We start from the raw sequence: 18,996 nt of genomic DNA on the forward strand, positions 1-18,996 counted from the left end.
GCACAATTTGGACATTTTCCCTTAGGGGTGTACTCACTTTTGTTGCCAGCTGTTTAGAGATTAATGGCTGTGTGTTGTTATTTAGAGGGCTCCAAATTTACCCTGCTATACAAGCTGCACACTGACACTGTACATTGTATCACAGGGTCAGATCTGTAGTGCTGTCCCATGAAAAGATATAATGAAATAATTACAAAAATGTGAGGGGTGTACTCACTTTTATGACATACTGTATGTTACAAAGTTGCTTATTGCCATGTGTTTTATTGATCAATGCAATACAAATTAAAATGCCAGTTACACTTTGTTTTATTTTCTCTATCGCTTCATCGGGGGACACCGGAGACCATGGGTGTATGCTGCTGCCGCTAAGAGGCTGACACCACGCAAAAAAGCTAGCTTCTCCTCGGTAGTATACAGCCACCATCTTGTGTGGAGATAACCCGTTTTACCTTCGTGTCAGTAGGATATGGACACGGGATGCACTCGGCCTCATTTCTACCTTTATATTTGTTGTTTCTTTGTCGCTCTATTGGGAGACCCAGACAATTGGGTGTATAGCTACTGCCTCCGGAGGCCACACAAAGTATTACACTTAAAAGTGTAAGGCCCCTCCCCTACTGCCTATACACCCCCCGTGGGATCACGGGTTCCTAGTTTTCATGCTTTGTGCGAAGGAGGTCAGACATCCACGCATAGCTCCACTGTTTAGTCAGCAGCAGCTGCTGACTTTGTCGGATGGAAGAAAAGAGGGCCCATACTAGGGCCCCCAGCATGCTCCCTTCTCACCCCACTTTTGTCGGAGGTGTTTGTTAAGGTTGAGGTACCCATTGCGGGTACGGAGGCTGGAGCCCACATGCTGCTTTCCTTCCCCATCCCCTTAGGGCTCTGGGTGAAGTGGGATCCTATCGGTCTTCAGGCACAGGAGACCGTGCTCCGTCCACAGCCCTGGGGATCTGCTGGACATGGAGCTGAGTATCGTCAGGGACAAGGCCCTGCTACATTAAGGTACTCTGTGTCCCCGTACAAATCGTGCACACACACACCAGCATTGCTGGGTGTGTTAGTGCGCCGGGGGCAGCAGCGCGCTCGTGCTATACTCACTACAGCTTGCTGAGTGAGTTTATGTGTTAGGAACTACCGCGCCGACCGCTGATGGCGGTTTTTACAGCAGCGCTGCGACGCGGCTGGGACTTGTGGTGCGCCGGGGACTTCCGCGCTGGCCGCGCTTATACGGCGGCCGCGCTTATAAATCGAGTCCCCGGCTTTTGCGGCCTAGTTCCGTTTCGTTCCCGCCCCCAGGCCTGCCAGTCAGGGGAAGGGCGGGAAGCTGTGCTGAACTTCAGCGCCGAGGGTTGGAGTCTGCTTAGCATACTCCAGCCCTCACACTGGGCACAGTGGGACGCCAGTTTCCCGCACTTTGTCTGGGGCACGCCCACGGCCCGCCCCTCTTCACAGGACGCTGGCAGCCATTCCTGTTTGCAGTCTGAGTGGAGAAGGGAGACAAGCTCTGGGAGACCCAGACACGAGATTCTGGCGACCACACACCCGCTTGGAGCGGGCGGTAAGCGGCACCTCGGGTGCTGACACCACTTGTGCCGAAGTGTTCATTTGTATATGCTTGTATTCTATACATTGCCCTGTACGGTCGCTATTCTTGGCTATATACCCTCCTAGATTGCTAGACAACATGTCGTCCGCAAAAGGCAAGGGGGCCAAGACACAGGCTTTCTATGCTACCTGTACCATATGTGCGGCTGTTCTACCGGCTGGTGCCACTGACCCCCATTGTGTGCAATGTTCGGCCCCTGTGGCACTTGCTCAGCCGGGGCCTCGGCTAGAGGTGGCCCAAGGAGAACCACCTGTGAACACTGTCCAGGTGACAGGGACGGAATTTGCAGTTTTTGCTGATAGATTGTCTGTGACTATGACTAAAATCCTTGAGACTTTGCAGTCCAGACCGGTACATCAGACCATGGGCACTGTTGATTCAATGCTCCCTGGCCCCCCTCATTTGGAACAAATCCGTGCTCCGGGGGGGTCCCATGCATCCCGGGGTGATGGCTCTGACACGGACGACAGTCCCAGACAGCCTAAGCGAGCTCGCTACGAGCGACCCTCGACTTCATCTCACTGGTCAGGGTCCCAGCAAGAGGACTCTCTATATGATGAGGCAGAGGTAGCTGATCAGGAGTCTGACCCTGAGACCGCTCTCAATCTGGATACACCTGATGGGGACGCAATAGTGAATGATCTCATAGCGTCCATCAATAAAATGTTTGATATTTCTCCCACAGCTCCTCCAGTGGAGGAGTCAGCTTCACAGCAGGAGAAATTCCTTTTCAGGTATCCCAAGCGTAAATTGAGTACTTTTCTGGACCACTCTGACTTTAGAGAGTCAGTCCAGAAACACCACGCTTATCCGGATAAGCGTTTCTCCAAACGTCTTAAGGATACACGTTATCCCTTTCCCCCTGAGGTGGTCAAGAGCTGGACCCAGTGTCCAAAGGTGGATCCCCCAATCTCCAGGCTTGCGGCTAGATCCATAGTGGCAGTGGAAGATGGGGCTTCACTTAAAGATGCCACTGACAGACAGATGGAACTCTGGTTGAAATCCATCTATGAAGCTATCGGCGCGTCGTTTGCTCCAGCATTCGCAGCCGTATGGGCACTCCAAGCTATTTCAGCTGGTCTTGCGCAGGTTGACACTGTCACACGTACATCTGGTCCGCAAGTAGCGTCCTTAACCTCCCAAATGTCTGCATTTGTGTCTTACGCTATTAATGCTGTCCTAGACTCTACGAGCCGTACGGCAGTGGCGTCCGCCAACTCCGTGGTTTTACGCAGAGCCTTGTGGTTAAGGGAATGGAAGGCAGATTCTGCTTCCAAGAAGTGCTTAACCAGTTTGCCATTTTCTGGTGACAGACTGTTTGGTGAAAGATTGGATGAAATCATTAAACAGTCCAAGGGTAAGGACTCATCCTTACCTCAGCCCAGACCAAATAAACCCCAACAGAGAAAAGGACAGTCGAGGATCCGGTCCTTTCGAGGCTCGGGCAGGTCCCAATTCTCCTCGTCCAAAAGGACTCAAAAGGATCAGAGGAGCTCAGATTCTTGGCGGGCTCAGTCACGCCCAAAGAAAGCAGCCGGAGGAACTGCTACCAAGGCGGCTTCCTCATGACTTTCGGCCTCCTCTCTCCGCATCCTCGGTCGGTGGCAGGCTCTCCCGCTTTGGCGACATTTGGCTGCCACATGTCAAAGACCGTTGGGTGAGAGACATTCTGTCTCACGGGTACAGGATAGAGTTCAGTTCTCGTCCTCCAACTCGATTCTTCAGAACTTCTCCGCCTCCCGGCCGAGTCGATGCTCTTCTGCAGGCGGTGTGCTCTTTAAAGGCAGAAGGAGTGGTGATCCCTGTTCCTCTTCAGGAGCAAGGTCACGGCTTTTACTCCAATTTGTTTGTGGTACCAAAAAAAAAAAAAAAAAAAGGACGGGTCTTTCCCTCCTGTTCTGGACCTAAAACTGCTCAACAAGCATGTGAAAACCAGGCGGTTCCGGATGGAATCCCTCCGCTCCGTCATCGCCTCAATGTCTCAAGGAGATTTCCTAGCATCAATAGACATCAAAGATGCTTATCTCCACGTGCCGATTGCTCCAGAGCACCAGCGTTTTCTACGCTTCGTTATAGGAGACGAACACCTTCAGTTCGTAGCCCTACCTTTCGGTTTGGCGACAGCCCCAAGGGTCTTCACCAAAGTCATGGCAGCAGTAGTAGCAGTCCTGCACTCTCAGGGTCACTCTGTGATCCCTTAAGGCCCCGTCACACTAAGCAACATCGCTAGCAACATCGCTGGTAACGAACAACTTTTGTGACGTTGCTAGCGATGTTGCTGTGTGTGACATCCAGCAACAACCTGGCCCCTGCTGTGAGGTCGTTGGTTGTTGCTGAATGTCCTGGGCCATTTTTTAGTTGTTGCTGTCCTGCTGTGAAGCACAGATCGCTGTGTGTGACAGCGAGACAGCAACAACTAATGTGCAGGCAGCAGGAGCCGGCTTCTGCTGAGGCTGGTAACTAATGTAAACATCGGGTAACCAAGAAGCCCTGTCCTTGGTTACCCGATATTTACCTTTGATACCAACCTCCTCCGCTCTCACTGCCTGTGCTGCCGGCTCCTGCTCTGTGCACATGTAGCTGCAGCACACATCAGGCAATTAACCCCATGTGTGCTGTAACTAGGAGAGCAAGGAGCCAGCACTAAGCAGTGTGCGCTGCTCCCTGCTCTGTGCACATTTAGCTGCAGCACACATTGGGTTAATTAACCTGATGTGTGCTGTAACTAGGAGACTGGGGGCTGGTCACTGGTTGCTGGTGAGCTCACCAGCAACTCGTGTAGCCACGCTCCAGCGATCCCTGCCAGGTCAGGTTGCTGGTGGGATCGCTGGAGCGTCGCAGTGTGACAGCTCACCAGCAACCTCCTAGCAACTTACCAGCGATCCTTATCGTTGTTGGGATCGCTGGTAAGTTGCTTAGTGTGACTGGACCTTTACTTGGACGATCTACTTGTCAAGCCACCCTCTCAAGAGGCATGCCAACACAGCCTGAACGTTGCGCTGGAGACTCTCCAGAGTTTCGGGTGGATCATCAACTTTTCAAAGTCAAATCTTACCCCGACCCAATCGATAACATACCTTGGCATGGAGTTTCATACTCTCTCAGCGATAGTGATGCTTCCGCTGGACAAACAGCGTTCACTACAGACAGGGGTGCAATCTCTCCTTCAGGGCCAGTCGCACCCCTTGAGACGCCTCATGCACTTCTTGGGGAAGATGGTAGCAGCAATGGAGGCAGTCCCTTTCGCGCAGTTTCATCTGCGTCCACTACAATGAGACATTCTCCGCCAATGGGACGGGAAGTCGACGTCCCTAGACAGGAACGTCTCCCTTTCTCAGGCGACCAAGGATTCTCTTCATTGGTGGCTTCTTCCCACCTCATTGTCAATAGGAAAGTCTTTCCTACCCCCATCTTGGGCGGTGGTCACAACGGACGCGAGTCTATCAGGGTGGGGAGCAGTTTTTCTCCACCACAGGGCTCAAGGTACGTGGACTCAGCAAGAGTCCACCCTTCAGATCAATGTTCTGGAAATCAGAGCAGTGTACCTTGCCCTACAAGCCTTCCAGCAGTGGCTGGAAGGCAAGCAGATCCGAATTCAGTCGGACAACTCCACAGCGGTGGCATACATCAACCACCAAGGATGGACACGCAGTCGGCAAGCCTTCCAGGAAGTCCGGCGGATTCTGACGTGGGTGGAAGACACGGCATCCACCATATCCGCAGTTCACATCCCGGGCGTAGAAAACTGGGAAGCAGACTTCCTCAGTCGCCAGGGTATGGACGCAGGGGAATGGTCTCTTCACCCGGACGTGTTTCAGGAAATTTGTCGCCGCTGGGGAATGCCGGACGTCGACCTAATGGCGTCCCGGCACAACAACAAGGTCCCGGCCTTCATGGCACGGTCTCATGATCTCAGAGCTCTGGCGGCGGACGCCTTAGTTCAAGATTGGTCGCAGTTCCGGCTACCTTATGTGTTCCCACCTCTGGCACTGTTGCCCAGAGTGCTACGCAAGATCAGGTCCGACTGCCGCCGCGCCATCCTCGTCGCTCCAGACTGGCCAAGGAGATCGTGGTTCCCGGATCTGTGGCATCTCACGGTAGGACAACCGTGGGCACTACCAGACCGGCCAGACTTGTTGTCTCAAGGGCCGTTTTTCCATCAGAATTCTGCGGCCCTGAGCCTGACCGTGTGGCCATTGATCCATCCTGGATCCTAGTGTCTTCAGGATTGTCTCAAGAGGTCATTGCCACCATGAGACAGGCTAGGAACCTAACCTCTGCCAAGATCTACCACAGGACGTGGAAGATATTCTTATCTTGGTGCTCTGCTCAGGAAGTTTCTCCCTGGCCATTTGCTTTGCCTACTTTTCTTTCCTTCCTGCAATCCGGGTTGGAAAAAGGTTTGTCGCTCGGCTCCCTTAAGGGACAAGTCTCTGCGCTATCTGTATTTTTTCAGAAGCGCATAGCACGACTTCCTCAGGTACGCACGTTCCTGCAGGGGGTTTGTCATATCGTCCCTCCTTACAAGCGGCCGTTAGAGCCCTGGGATCTGAACAAGGTTCTAATTGCTCTTCAGAAGCCGCCTTTCGAGCCTATGAGGGATGTTTCCCTGTCTCGCCTTTCTCAGAAAGTGGCTTTTCTAGTAGCGGTCACGTCTCTTCGGAGAGTGTCCGAGCTAGCAGCGCTGTCATGCAAATCTCCCTTCCTGGTATTTCACCAGGATAAGGTGGTGCTGCGCCCGATTCCGGAGTTTCTCCCTAAAGTGGTATCCCCTTTTCATCTCAATCAGGATATCTCCTTACCTTCTTTGTGTCCTCGTCCAGTTCATCAATGCGAAAAGGATTTGCATATGTTGGATCTGGTGAGAGCACTCAGAATCTACATTTCCCGCACGGCTCCTCTGCGCCGCTCGGATGCACTCTTTGTCCTTGTCGCTGGCCAGCGTAAAGGGTCGCAAGCTTCCAAATCCACCCTGGCTCGGTGGATCAAGGAACCAATTCTTGAAGCCTACCGTTCTGCGGGGCTTCCGGTTCCCTCAGGGCTGAGAGCCCATTCTACCAGAGCCGTGGGTGCCTCCTGGGCATTACGGCACCAGGCTACGGCTCAGCAGGTGTGCCAGGCGGCTACCTGGTCAAGTCTGCACACTTTTACCAAGCATTATCAGGTGCATACCTATGCTTCGGCGGACGCCAGCCTAGGTAGACAAGTCCTTCAGGCGGCGATTGCCCACCTGTAGAAAAGGGTCGTTTTTACGGCCCTATCATGAGGTATTATTTTACCCACCCAGGGATTGCTTTTGGACGTCCCAATTGTCTGGGTCTCCCAATAGAGCGACAAAGAAGAAGGGAATTTTGTTTACTTACCGTAAATTCCTTTTCTTCTAGCTCTAATTGGGAGACCCAGCACCCGCCCCTGTTTTTTTGTATACACATGTTGTTCAGGTTGAATGGTTTCAGTTCTCCGATATTCCTTCGGATTGAATTTACTTAAACCAGTTTATTGGCTTTCCTCCTTCTTGCTTTTGCACTAAAACTAGGAACCCGTGATCCCACGGGGGGTGTATAGGCAGTAGGGGAGGGGCCTTACACTTTTAAGTGTAATACTTTGTGTGGCCTCCGGAGGCAGTAGCTATACACCCAATTGTCTGGGTCTCCCAATTAGAGCTAGAAGAAAAGGAATTTACGGTAAGTAAACAAAATTCCCTTCTTTTTAGTAATTATTAATACCCTCATGCTCTCCTCTGTCCCCCAATGAAGGCTACAAGAAAGAGATTTTACAGGGAGTACCCAAAATCTTAGCTTTTTGGTACATTAAATTAATGTGGATCGTTTTCTGACACCTACCGATCGCTCAAAAGACTGCTAAGAAATGGGGAATTAAGAAGGCAGGAGCGCAGAGTGGATTTCGGATCAATAGAAAGTTATGGGCCGCTCTGTGCCTCCTTAGCTCCACACTTCTCGGCCATCTTTTCAGTGATCGATGGGGGTCTCGGGACTTGGACCTCCACTGATCTTCAGGCATTTAAAGTGCCTACAAAATATTATTAAAAAACTGAAATAATAATAATTTTATTCATTTATATAGCGCTATTAATTCCACAGCGCTTTACATACATTGGCAACACTGTCCCCATTGGGGCTCACAATCTAGAGTCCCTATCAGTATGTCTTTGGAGTGTCGGAGGAAACCGGAGAACCCGGAGGAAACCCACGCAAACACGGGGAGAACATACAAACTCCTTGCAGATGGTGTCCTTGGTGGGATTTGAACCCAGGACCCCAGCGCTGCAAGGCTGCAGTGCTAACCACTGAGCCACCACAAGACTGCAGTGCTAACCACTGAGCCACCGTGCCGCCCTAAATGAGGACATTGCTCAGCAGGGGGCCCCTGTGAGCACCAGAAAATGTTCCCTATAGGTAGTATGAATAAATATACTGCAGCTCTGTACACTTCAGAGGGCACTTGTACAAACAAAATGAGACATTACCGAGTAACACATCAAGAGGAGCGAGGCCCCTTACACCAAATTATGCCTTGTCCCAAAATCTATGTATGTATTCTGTGATTGTCGGGACCACCTAGAATTATTTTCTTCACGCCTTGTAATGCTTTGTCTCGTATCGTCATAGCTCCATGGGGAAAAAGAAGCTGGAAATCCTTTCACGCTGTATTAAAGGGGATGCTGATCTTTATGTTAAAGGTGAGATTTCTACCAAAAAGGGAAAAAAAAAGATGGCCACTTTCACAATGCGTTTTTACTTACGTTCAGTGGTCCCGTCGGGGCATCAATCCAAACCTCCCCCCACCCCCCACGCAATACCTGTTTCGGATGCATGCGCCAACGGGGCCATTGACTATAATGGTGCAGACTGAGTCAGCCTGTGCTCTGTCTCGCCCCATTTTCAGGTGTATACATTTTCTGCAGGCAGACACCAGACGTAGTAGACTACTTTCAGATCTCCACCTGCAGAAAACATGTATGGCTGAAAATGGTGCAAGACAGAACACATGCTGACTAGAGTTAAGTGGATTGCTAATAATCCGAGTCCAGCGGATCAGTGTCAGGTTGACATGGAAGTCCGAGATCTGATCCGGAATCCAGCCAATATATGTCAATGAGGAGCGGAATCCGGGACGAGAGAGAGAGAAAAAAAAAATATTTGCCGAATCCGGATCGTGCACCCGGAATTCCGGGTCTGACTTGGATCTGCCGCTCAAACCGTGCGGATCCGGATTTTACCGGTCCGGGTTCGCTCAACACTTCTGCTGACCCCATCTGCTCCATTATAGTCAGTGGCCCCGTCGGCGCATGCGTCCGAAACACGTTTTGAGGGGGAGGGTTCGGACCGATGCCCTGACGGGACCAGTGAACATAAGTAAAAACGCAATGTAAAAGTGACCTAAGAATGAATTATCCTGTATAGTCACGGTTGCCTTTTATCTTGGGCAGGAGGAGTACAGGTCGGACTTCCAGTCCCCGGAGGAGGTGATCAGTGTGCACCATTCTCTAGCTGAGAAAGCCAGCGAGTACACCAAGAGGCCGCACGTCTTCCGGCTGCAGACCGCGGACTGGCGGGTATTTCTTTTCCAGACTCAGTAAGTAACGTTTACCCGTAGAAATAGGTCCATATCCTACAGTGAATGCGGATACATATCTCACATAGGACCCTGATAATTTGCCGCTGCACGTTCATGGTATTCTTGTCTATCCAGTGCTGGTTCCTCTCCTATTGGGACCCCATAAGAACCCCAGGAGCTACTTCTATTCTGTACTTTCTTGCTGAATGTGTTTTTCCTTGAGGTCAGTAATGGTAATAACATGACTTTTACCTTCCTGACTGGATAATCAAAGATGAGTTTTATAATCTGTAGATCATTATACAAAATCTCTTCTACCAGAAATAGCCGAGACCCCCTCAAGGGATAGAAATGCTCAACCAAGTTTGAAGACCGGTTCATACATTTTCTTATATCTCGGAGGAGCTCCTGTTCTTCTGTTTTACCCCTTGATCAAAATTTGTGATATCTCTATATGACTTTTCTGAAAGTATAACGTCAAGGAAAAGCCATTGAGCCCAAGATCGGCAAAGACAAGAACAAGCGGTCACTAAGAAAATATCTATTTATCCTTAATAACAAATTGTATTTTCCCGCTCTCATTAGGACACCAGAAGAGATGAACTCGTGGATCACACGGATAAACTTGGTGGCCGCCATGTTTTCATCACCACCGTTTCCAGCTGCTGTGGGTTCTCAAAGGAGATTTTACAGACCCATCCTCCCCTTAGCTCCAAGCAAACTGGACCTGGTAGGTGCTGATGTGAAACTGTCGGAGCCTAGAACATCTATTGTTGCCCCCCATGACTTTTACATGTTGGCCACAGAAAACTGCCGCAGCATTTTCTGATGGTTCCGCATACACAGTGACACGTAAGAGTCCAGACTGACTCCACAATGACTCGTAAGAGTCCAGACTGACTCCGCAATGACTTGTATGAGTCCACGCTGACTCCGCAATGACTCGTATGAGTCCAGACTGACTCCGCAATGACTCGTATGAGTCCACACTGACTCCGCAATGACTCGTATGAGTCCACACTGACTCCGCAATGACTCGTATGAGTCCACACTGACTCCGCAATGACTCGTATGAGTCCAGACTGACTCCGCAATGACTCGTATGAGTCCAGACTGACTCCTGCAATGACTCGTATGAGTCCAGACTGACTCCGCAATGAGTCGTATGAGTCCAGACTGACTCCGCAATGACTCGTATGAGTCCAGACTGACTCCGCAATGACTCGTATGAGTCCTGACTGACTCCGCAATGACTCGTATGATTCCAGACTGACTCCGCAATGACTCGTATGAGTCCAGACTGACTCCGCAATGACTCGTATGAGTCCAGACTGACTCCGCAATGACTCGTATGAGTCCAGACTGACTCCGCAATGACTCGTATGAGTCCAGACTGACTCCGCAATGACTCGTATGAGTCCAGACTGACTCCGCAATGACTCGTATGAGTCCAGACTGACTCCGCAATGACTCGTATGATGCAAGACTGACTCCGCAATGACTCGTATGATGCAAGACTGATGGATACTTGAGCCAGTATTCATCAGGTCTACAAGATAAGGAAATAGATCGGTGGTGGGGTATAAGATGTAATGCTATATTGATAATATGTTACATGACCTTTTGCAGGAAGAGCAGCTTCAGTCCCAAGAATCCTTGATGGACAGGTTTACGGATGATCTGACGGAGCACCAGAGGAATCTTCCAGACTCTAAGAGCAAAACGCGTGAATGGGAGGACTATCACCTGCGTGGAGACTACCTGCGCTTTGAGGTGAGATATCTCAATACATGTGAGCATGACAGGTTCAGTTATCAGATTTCCAATGTAACATGGTTAGGAGGTCATAATCGTTGCAGGGCCCAGCAGTCGGACCCCCACGGTCAATAAGTTATCCATTTTGTTGATAATTTCATTTCACCAGAAAAACCCTTTAAAGGGAATCTGTCACCAGGTTTTTGCTCCCCCATCTGAGAGCAGCATAACGTAGAGTCAGAGACCCTGATTCCAGTGATGTGTCACTTACTGAGCTGTTTGCTGTCATTTTGATAAAATCACTGTTTTCTCTGCTGAAGATCCAGCAGTTATACAGAGCTCATGAATATGCTGGACTACCTGCAGCACGCCAAGTAGTCCTGTATTGATAATCTACTGCTGATTAAACAGTGATTTTATCAAAACTACACTAAGCAGCCCAGTAAGTGACACATCGCTGGAATCAGGATCTCTGCCCTTACGTTATGCTGCTCTCAGGTTAGGTGGCAAAAACCTGGTGACATGTTCCCTTTAATGTAGATGTAGATCCTATAAAATGATGATGTAGATCCAAAAAAACACTGGTCTGCCAGAACAGCAGAATTTGGGGGATTTTGGCATCGATTTCAATTTTTGAAATTTAAGCCACATCTGCGCAAGACTTATTTGTTGTGCATTTTCCATAAAACAAAAATCAAATAATGCGGATTTCACCTTTTTGCATTGCAATCCGGTGTCAAAATCTGCAGCAGCAGTCACTTACCGCTGCAGATCTTCTCCCACCGCACGCAGATGACATTTTGCTGAAATTCCTCCACGATGCTCATACTGAATTACTTTCTGCCCAAAAAGTCTGGACTAATAATTGGTTGATAATCCGACCCCTATGTTTTGTTTTTTTTTCCCTTCCACTAGAAATTACGGTACGAAACGTACGTGAAGCTTTTAGCCTTACGGATGGAGAATGGCTGCGAAGATCTCCAGGCCTTAGAGTCTCGCCTTACAGAACCTAATGGAGGACAGGAGAACTCCGGCCTGAAGAGGTCTTACTCCAGCCCCTCACTGAACCCCGATAACTCGCCCATGGCAGTGAAGGTGAAGCGTAACATCTCCGAGCGCCGGACGTATCGCAGGATTATCCCCAAACGTAATAAAAACTTAGTGTGACTGGAGAACCAGCTCCGGACCAACGCTGAAGGGACCTTCTGCACTTTTCATGGTACCTCTATATGTGCAGGGTAACAGGGAAATCTGTCATAGACTGCAAGAAGCTATGGCGCCAGGTTATGCCTAAAGGAAGTTTGTTTCCGAAGACAAGAAGGAACCCTGTGGGATTCCTAATCAGTATTGATGGGGTTTGTATGTAATATTTGGACAATATGGCTTTTTGGTCTGTTGGTCTTCACCCTATGTAGGTCTTTATGATCCTTACAGATCTGGGGGTTCTTAGTGTCTTACATAGGAGCCAGAGACACCACAAGCCTGCGTCCATCTGCACTTATAGCCTTTGCCACTAGATGGCACTGTTGCACCACTGAGCCGCTGTAGACTTGCTGATGTCCAGGATTTCGGAGCACTATGTCCCCTGTGATGGGGGAACCAGTTATCAGGTTGTCCTCAAAAATATATGCAATGGCGCTCTGTGTTATCTTTTCTGGAGAAAGCTGGGTGATGATGATTATCGCAGTGAATACAACTCACTTGAGGTAAAGTGGAGAGCTGCTAACAGTCAGCGGCTCTCAGTCCGGGAGACCCCGTCACTCATGTAGACAGGCGGCCATTCATTCACTTGTAGCGTGTAATACTAAATTTCTCATCTCGTGGCCCCAGGAGCCAGATTTCTCCAACCTTTATTAAAAGGGCAGTCTGTTTTGTGGTAACCGCTCTTAAAGTAGCTATCCAGTTCCTTAAAGGCTACGGACATTTTTCTTTCTTTAAATTAATGTATTTTGGGCTAAAATCATTTTTGCAATTGGGTTTGATTAAAAATGTTACACGGTTTACTTTGTATAACCTTTATGTGTTGCAGAAAGAGTATTTTGAGAATCTGTCAGTTAGCTCCTTCTGGTATGTAGTTTTATCAGTTTTGCTAAGCTCCTGACCTGGAGTTTTCTCAGTTTTGCTAAGCTCCTGACATGGAGTTTTCTCAGTTTTGCTAAGCTCCTGACCTGGAGTTTTCTCAGTTTTGCTAAGCTCCTGACATGGAGTTTTCTCAGTTTTGCTAAGCTCCTGACCTGGCGTTTTATCAGTTTTGCTAAGCTCCTGACCTGGAGTTTTCTCAGTTTTGCTAAGCTCCTGACCTGGAGTTTTCTCAGTTTTTGCTAAGCTCCTGACCTGGAGTTTTCTCAGTTTTGCTAAGCTCCTGACCTGGAGTTTTATCAGTTTTGCTAAGCTCCTGACCTGGAGTTTTCTCAGTTTTGCTAAGCTCCTGACCTGAAGTTTTATCAGTTTTGCTAAGCTCCTGACATGGAGTTTTCTCAGTTTTGCTAAGCTCCTGACATGGAGTTTTCTCAGTTTTCCTAAGCTCCTGACCTGGAGTTTTCTCAGTTTTCCTAAGCTCCTGACCTGGAGTTTTCTCAGTTTTGCTAAGCTCCTGACCTGGAGTTTTCTCAGTTTTGCTAAGCTCCTGACATGGAGTTTTATCAGTTTTGCTAAGCTCCTGACATGGAGTTTTCTCAGTTTTCCTAAGCTCCTGACCTGGAGTTTTCTCAGTTTTCCTAAGCTCCTGACCTGGAGTTTTCTCAGTTTTGCTAAGCTCCTGACCTGGAGTTTTCTCAGTTTTGCTAAGCTCCTGACATGGAGTTTTATCAGTTTTGCTAAGCTCCTGACATGGAGGTTTATCAGTTTTGTTAAGTTGCTCAGGGCTAAAGTATGACCATATGGAAATTGTTCATCATAAATCATCTGAGAGGAGCTCAGGAAAAGACAGATAACAGAGTTATAAACTCTGTTGTCAGAAAGGGCTAACTGACAGGTTCTCAGCTCAATCATTCTACAGTCATCAATACAGAGGTAAATAAAACAGCTTGTGCACAATTTTTAATGAAACCCAGTTGCAAAATCTGGGGGTCTGACACCCTCATTGCTCAGCTGTTACGTATGTGAGCGATGTAGAGAGCCAGAGCGGCTCCGCTCTGCTCATAATTTAGTGCCGCTCCCAGCAATACCAGGCATGGCCACTAGAATAGGTGTGCCTGATAACAACGAGGGGGTGCGGCCAGCGCTGTGGCCCTCCAAACGTCCTATCAGTGAGACTGTGCCCCCGCAGACTGACATTGATCACCGATCCTAAGCCTTCAGTTCAAACAAATAGATACCTCCTTTAAGGGGGATGATGGAATCTCTTTGCGGCTCACATCCGTATCACCCAGCTTTCCTAGAAGCCGATATTGTTAAGTATTTATTACTGGAAAAAAGGGCGATTCATGGCTTTGTCTCCACCCGCGGATGTCAGTTTTACGATGATGTTCTTCATTCAAGTTATTTCTCACTCTCAGCTTTAAAGGAGTTGTCACACATACATCATCTGTCGCCCGTCCATGGGAGATGGTAAGTGTGTGTGATGTCTGGGGACTCGATCCCACGCTGATCCCAAATACAAGGGGCCCAGGTTCTTGTATGTGATCGAATCAGTAGTGAGCATGTGTGACCACCACTATAGACGACACATGAGTGGGCGGTCGCACATGCTCACTACTGCTCCGCTCATTAGTACTCCCATATTGTGATCACTGGGGGTACCAATGGGACAACCCCTGAAATTTGTACACCACCAGGGTGTATGATTCGGGGTAGCCATGACTAGGTGCTATCCTTGCCAGACTGAAGTCCATGTCCTCCTCACACAGCCGTTATATGTATATTGGTTTATTGGTACTATATCTATGCAATCGCAATGTGTTCTGTTATGGCGTATTGTCGAGATGAGACCTCTCCGCTCTCCGGTCACTTCCCCTGGATCCATCAGCTCTCCTGACATGTCTGTGTAGCCTATACTCGAATCTCCCATTATATAACATATTTTTTGTGTAATTCTGAAGTTGATGCGTTCTGTTATCCTCCGTTACTCCTCCTGGAAACATATGAATATATTGGCAGATGGCTGATACCATGTCCCTTGCTAATTAGGCCTCTGATCAGTCCTTATCTTTTCAGTCTCTATAGGGATACTCCTTATTGATAAAAAAAAGCAGTTGCCAATTTATTCATATATTTCCAGGAAGAATAACAGAGGAACGATGCAAAGCGGAGTGCGGCTCCTTTGGGGCATACAGATACTGAGCGGCCATGTCGTGTGATGTTCTTTGTGTACGTTGTCTGTTTGCTGTCCGCCGTCCTCCGTGTTCGCGGTGCACTATGACGCCATGTTCCCGCTCCGTATGATCGTACATGCACGCCCGGGGGGCTGCCGCTGACAGGTTTGTTATATTTCAGCCTTCTCTGATGTAAATCCCCGGTCCTCCGCCGTCCTGCCAGGTACGTCAGGCCTCTATACCCGCAGTGGAGCGGCCTCATTGCCATCTGCATTTTGCACTGGAAAAAACAATAAAACCTTAGAAATAATAATGAGGAGTGATTCTTTATAATGTTTGTGATTGGGGGGGATAGTCACACCCAAGAAGGAGAAGGCGTGGGAAATCACACCGGTGGTCCCGGCTCCTGTACTGCCTGTATGGCCAGAGGCGGCCCCCTCCATCAGCACCAGCGAAACCCTCGATTTAAAAAGGCGGCGTCTGACAAATACAAGAAATACTGTTGGTAATTATTGTTTGTTCTTTGAACTTTTAGGATATGTGCACACGCTGAGCTTTTGGTTCAGAAATTGTCTACACCTTGTGGAAGAAAGGATGTAGACACAGAACAGTTGAACCGCTCACCACAGTGGAAGTCAGCCTGATTAGTTCCTCCAGATAAGTATCCTCGGTCCCAGCACGGTTCATGACAGCCAGCCGTATATAGACAAGAAGCAAGCAGGGCAAGGATCCAGCTCAGACTCCAAGGATTTCAATAAAAGGCATTTCTTTATTTCAACTTTGTTAAAAAGAATATATCCAAAAAGCTATAATGACACCGGCTGATAACACTGACAGATGGTAGATGATGAAAAAAGCTATGCGTTTCGGCGGTACGCCTTCATCAGGTCATCATCAGGTTGAGCTGATGAAGGCGTACCGCCGAAACGCGTATTTTTTTTCATCGTCTACCATCTGTCAGTGTTATCAGCCGGTGTCATTATACCTTTTTGGATATATTCTTTTTAACAAAGTTGAAATAAAGAAATGCCTTTTATTCAAATCCTTGAAGTCTGAGCTGGATCCCTCCTCTGCTTGCTTCTTGTGGAAGAAAGGGAAATCTTTTCAGACCCCACTATAGCTTCTCATACAGCCAGATCAGATCTCATACTTTGCACTGACGAGGGGCAATCACTTCGAACTACCGTGTCTGCAAATTGAGGTACTACTGTGGCATAAATCCTAAGACCAGACTCGTTGGAGAGTCACTAGCTGCTTCCAATAGGTGGCGCTAGAGTTCGTCTCCTTCCCTGAAGAGACATTTTATGGAAGAAAAACGCACCAAAAAAAGCATGTGTTTTTTGGTGTGTTTTTGCGCCATGCGTTTTTGTGAAATCAATGACTGGAAGGGTTAAAAAAACGCACCCACAATTGACATGCTGCTGCTTTTTTCTGCACCCAACACTGCAAAGAAAAAAGAAGCAACGTGCACAACACTTCAAAATCCTCATAGACTTTGCTGGGAAAAGGAGAGACCTGCATATTTGGGCAACAAACTGCACACAAAAAAGCAGAAAAAACCATAACATGTGCACAAGGCCTTAAAGTCCAGAAATTTATTATTTTTATTTATTTTTTTTTAACTGTTTTCACTGGTGATTTTTTTATTTTTGTTTTTTTCCTCCTCTACTTCCAAGAGCCATAAGTTTTTTTAATTTTTCCAGAGCCATATGAGGGCTTGTTTTTTGTGGGTCAAGTTGTAATTACAAAAGAAACTATTGATTTTACCATATAATGTAATGGAAAATGGGGGAAAAAATCTGAATGCAATTCCACAATTTTTGGGGGGTTTACTTACCATGTTCCCTATATGGTTAAACTCACCCGGCAGTATGATTCCTCACGTCAGTACAAGTTCGTAGACACCAAACATGTATAGTTTTACTTTTATCTAAGTGGTGAAAAAAAAAATTCTGAAATTTGTAAAAAAAAAACACGCTTTTGTCGCCATTTTTCGAGACTTGTAACATTCTCATCTTTCAGGATGTGGGGTTCAGTGATGTCTTATTTTTTGTGCCTTGAACTGACCTTTTTACCGATACCGTTTTTGGGTATTTGTGATGTTTTGATCGTCTTGTATTTCAATTTTTCGGGAACAAAAAACATAATTCTGGTGATTTTTTTTATTTTATTTTTTGAAGTTACTCCGTTTACCGATCAGACAAATGTATTTATATTTTGATGGATCGGACATTTCTGAACTTGGCAATATCAAATGTGTGTATTTTTTTTTTTTTTTTTTGTTATTTTCATTGGGGCAAAAAAGGGGTGATTTGAACCTTTTTGGGTTTTTTTTGTTTGTGATTTTTTTTTCCATATTTTTAATAACTTTTTTTTCACTTGTTTTTACTAGTCCCCTTAGGGAACTTGAAGCTGTGATCATCCGATTGCTTGTGTTATACATAAACCCCGCTCTGTACAGCAGAAATCACAGTCACCTTTGGAGCTCTGCTGTAGATTGCTCTTCATGGGAAACATCATCTGAAAAGAATAATGCAGGCTCAGGATCTGAGCTCGCTCCATACACCCGTTCCTGACTTACACCATAAATGTACAGCGCCTGTTGCGGAGGAGTTAAAGGGGTTGTTCATTAAAAAAAAAAAAAAAGTATAGGACTCTGGTCACCCAGACAAGTAAAGTTGAATTTCCACACCCAGCACTGGAATGTCGGCATTATTTAATATAAAGCCTGCAGAGTTCACATAGGATATAGGCCATTAGGGTAAATAAATGTCCAAACACACAAATGGATATTGTTTTAAAGGGCTGTTAAATATAAGTAATTTTGTAATTTACTGTTTATTAAAATGTTTCTTTACCTCTAGTTATCCTGGAGACCGACCACTTAAACAGCAGAACATTCATTGGGCTTACAAGCTGTTTTTTATTGAGCTTGTAAGCACTGTTTTAAAGCTGGAGCTCCAGCTTCAGTGCAGGGCTTACAAGCAACGGTGGTCTGTCTCATAGGCAACAATCTGTAAACAACAGAAAAGTGTTTATCTCAAGAAAATTGCCTAATTTGCAGTAAATTGAAAAAATGCCTGTTTTCCCGTCTATTTTTCAACAATATCCATCTATAAAGATGTGAATAACCAAGCATATCCATGTCCAATGCCATCACTTAAGAGGGGATTACCCCATTAAAACCCACCAGGTGTCTCAATATCTTCTAGCAATTCTCCTTGAGATTTTCCTGCCATTTTATGTAGGTCATGGTGATCCACTGTGATTTTGGAAAAGTTACCCCCAATGCAAACTCCACTCGGCTACATCTGTTTATAGGATGGATGGTTACATGAGTTCAGACACTTTGTTATTTAGAAAGAAACAACAGGTTTTGTAAAGGACAAGTGCAGGAGGTCGTCGTCAGGACATTTAGGACATCTTTCGGTAACTGATTGCATTAGACTGGTAAGTTCTGAGAAGATACCAGGAATGTGCTCCTTGCACAATACCTTCTTCCCTTGACGTAGGTTTGACTCTTTCCTAACCTCTTGAGCAGTTGAAAGGCCGCGGAGAAGTGCTGCCGAGTCACGTGAGAGGACACTTGTCTCCAGTGGGATCTGACTGTTCTTTATATTTCCAGTTATCCCATCCATCGTGCTAGGGGCGGTCAAGGTGCCCTTATTTTTGTACATTTACTGACATTGTCTAAGGCAGAGGTGGGGAACCTTTTTTATGCCAGGGGCCATTTGGAAATTTCTACCATAATTCGGGCACCGCACAAAATCATCAACTTGAAAATTACCCTGTTATATT

At 47.2% G+C, this 18,996-nt stretch overlaps 1 protein-coding gene across 3 annotated transcripts in view; it reads left to right on the forward strand.

Annotated features, from left to right (window-relative positions):
* Positions 1 to 15,497, forward strand: part of LOC142304178 (PH and SEC7 domain-containing protein 1-like) — an 89,210-nt gene extending 73,713 nt beyond the window's left edge. For all 3 annotated transcript variants that reach the window (XM_075346298.1, XM_075346300.1, XM_075346299.1), the window contains exons 12-16: positions 8,242 to 8,312; positions 9,063 to 9,208; positions 9,776 to 9,920; positions 10,820 to 10,963; positions 11,861 to 15,497. In XM_075346298.1, the coding sequence (XP_075202413.1) occupies positions 8,242 to 8,312; positions 9,063 to 9,208; positions 9,776 to 9,920; positions 10,820 to 10,963; positions 11,861 to 12,112 (758 nt within the window). In that variant the 3' untranslated portion in view covers positions 12,113 to 15,497. The remainder of the gene's footprint in view (positions 1 to 8,241; positions 8,313 to 9,062; positions 9,209 to 9,775; positions 9,921 to 10,819; positions 10,964 to 11,860) is intronic.
* The last annotated feature ends 3,499 nt before the right edge of the window (positions 15,498 to 18,996 follow it).

Source organism: Anomaloglossus baeobatrachus, chromosome 4 (assembly GCF_048569485.1).
Source record: "Anomaloglossus baeobatrachus isolate aAnoBae1 chromosome 4, aAnoBae1.hap1, whole genome shotgun sequence".
NCBI lineage: Eukaryota > Metazoa > Chordata > Amphibia > Anura > Aromobatidae > Anomaloglossus > Anomaloglossus baeobatrachus.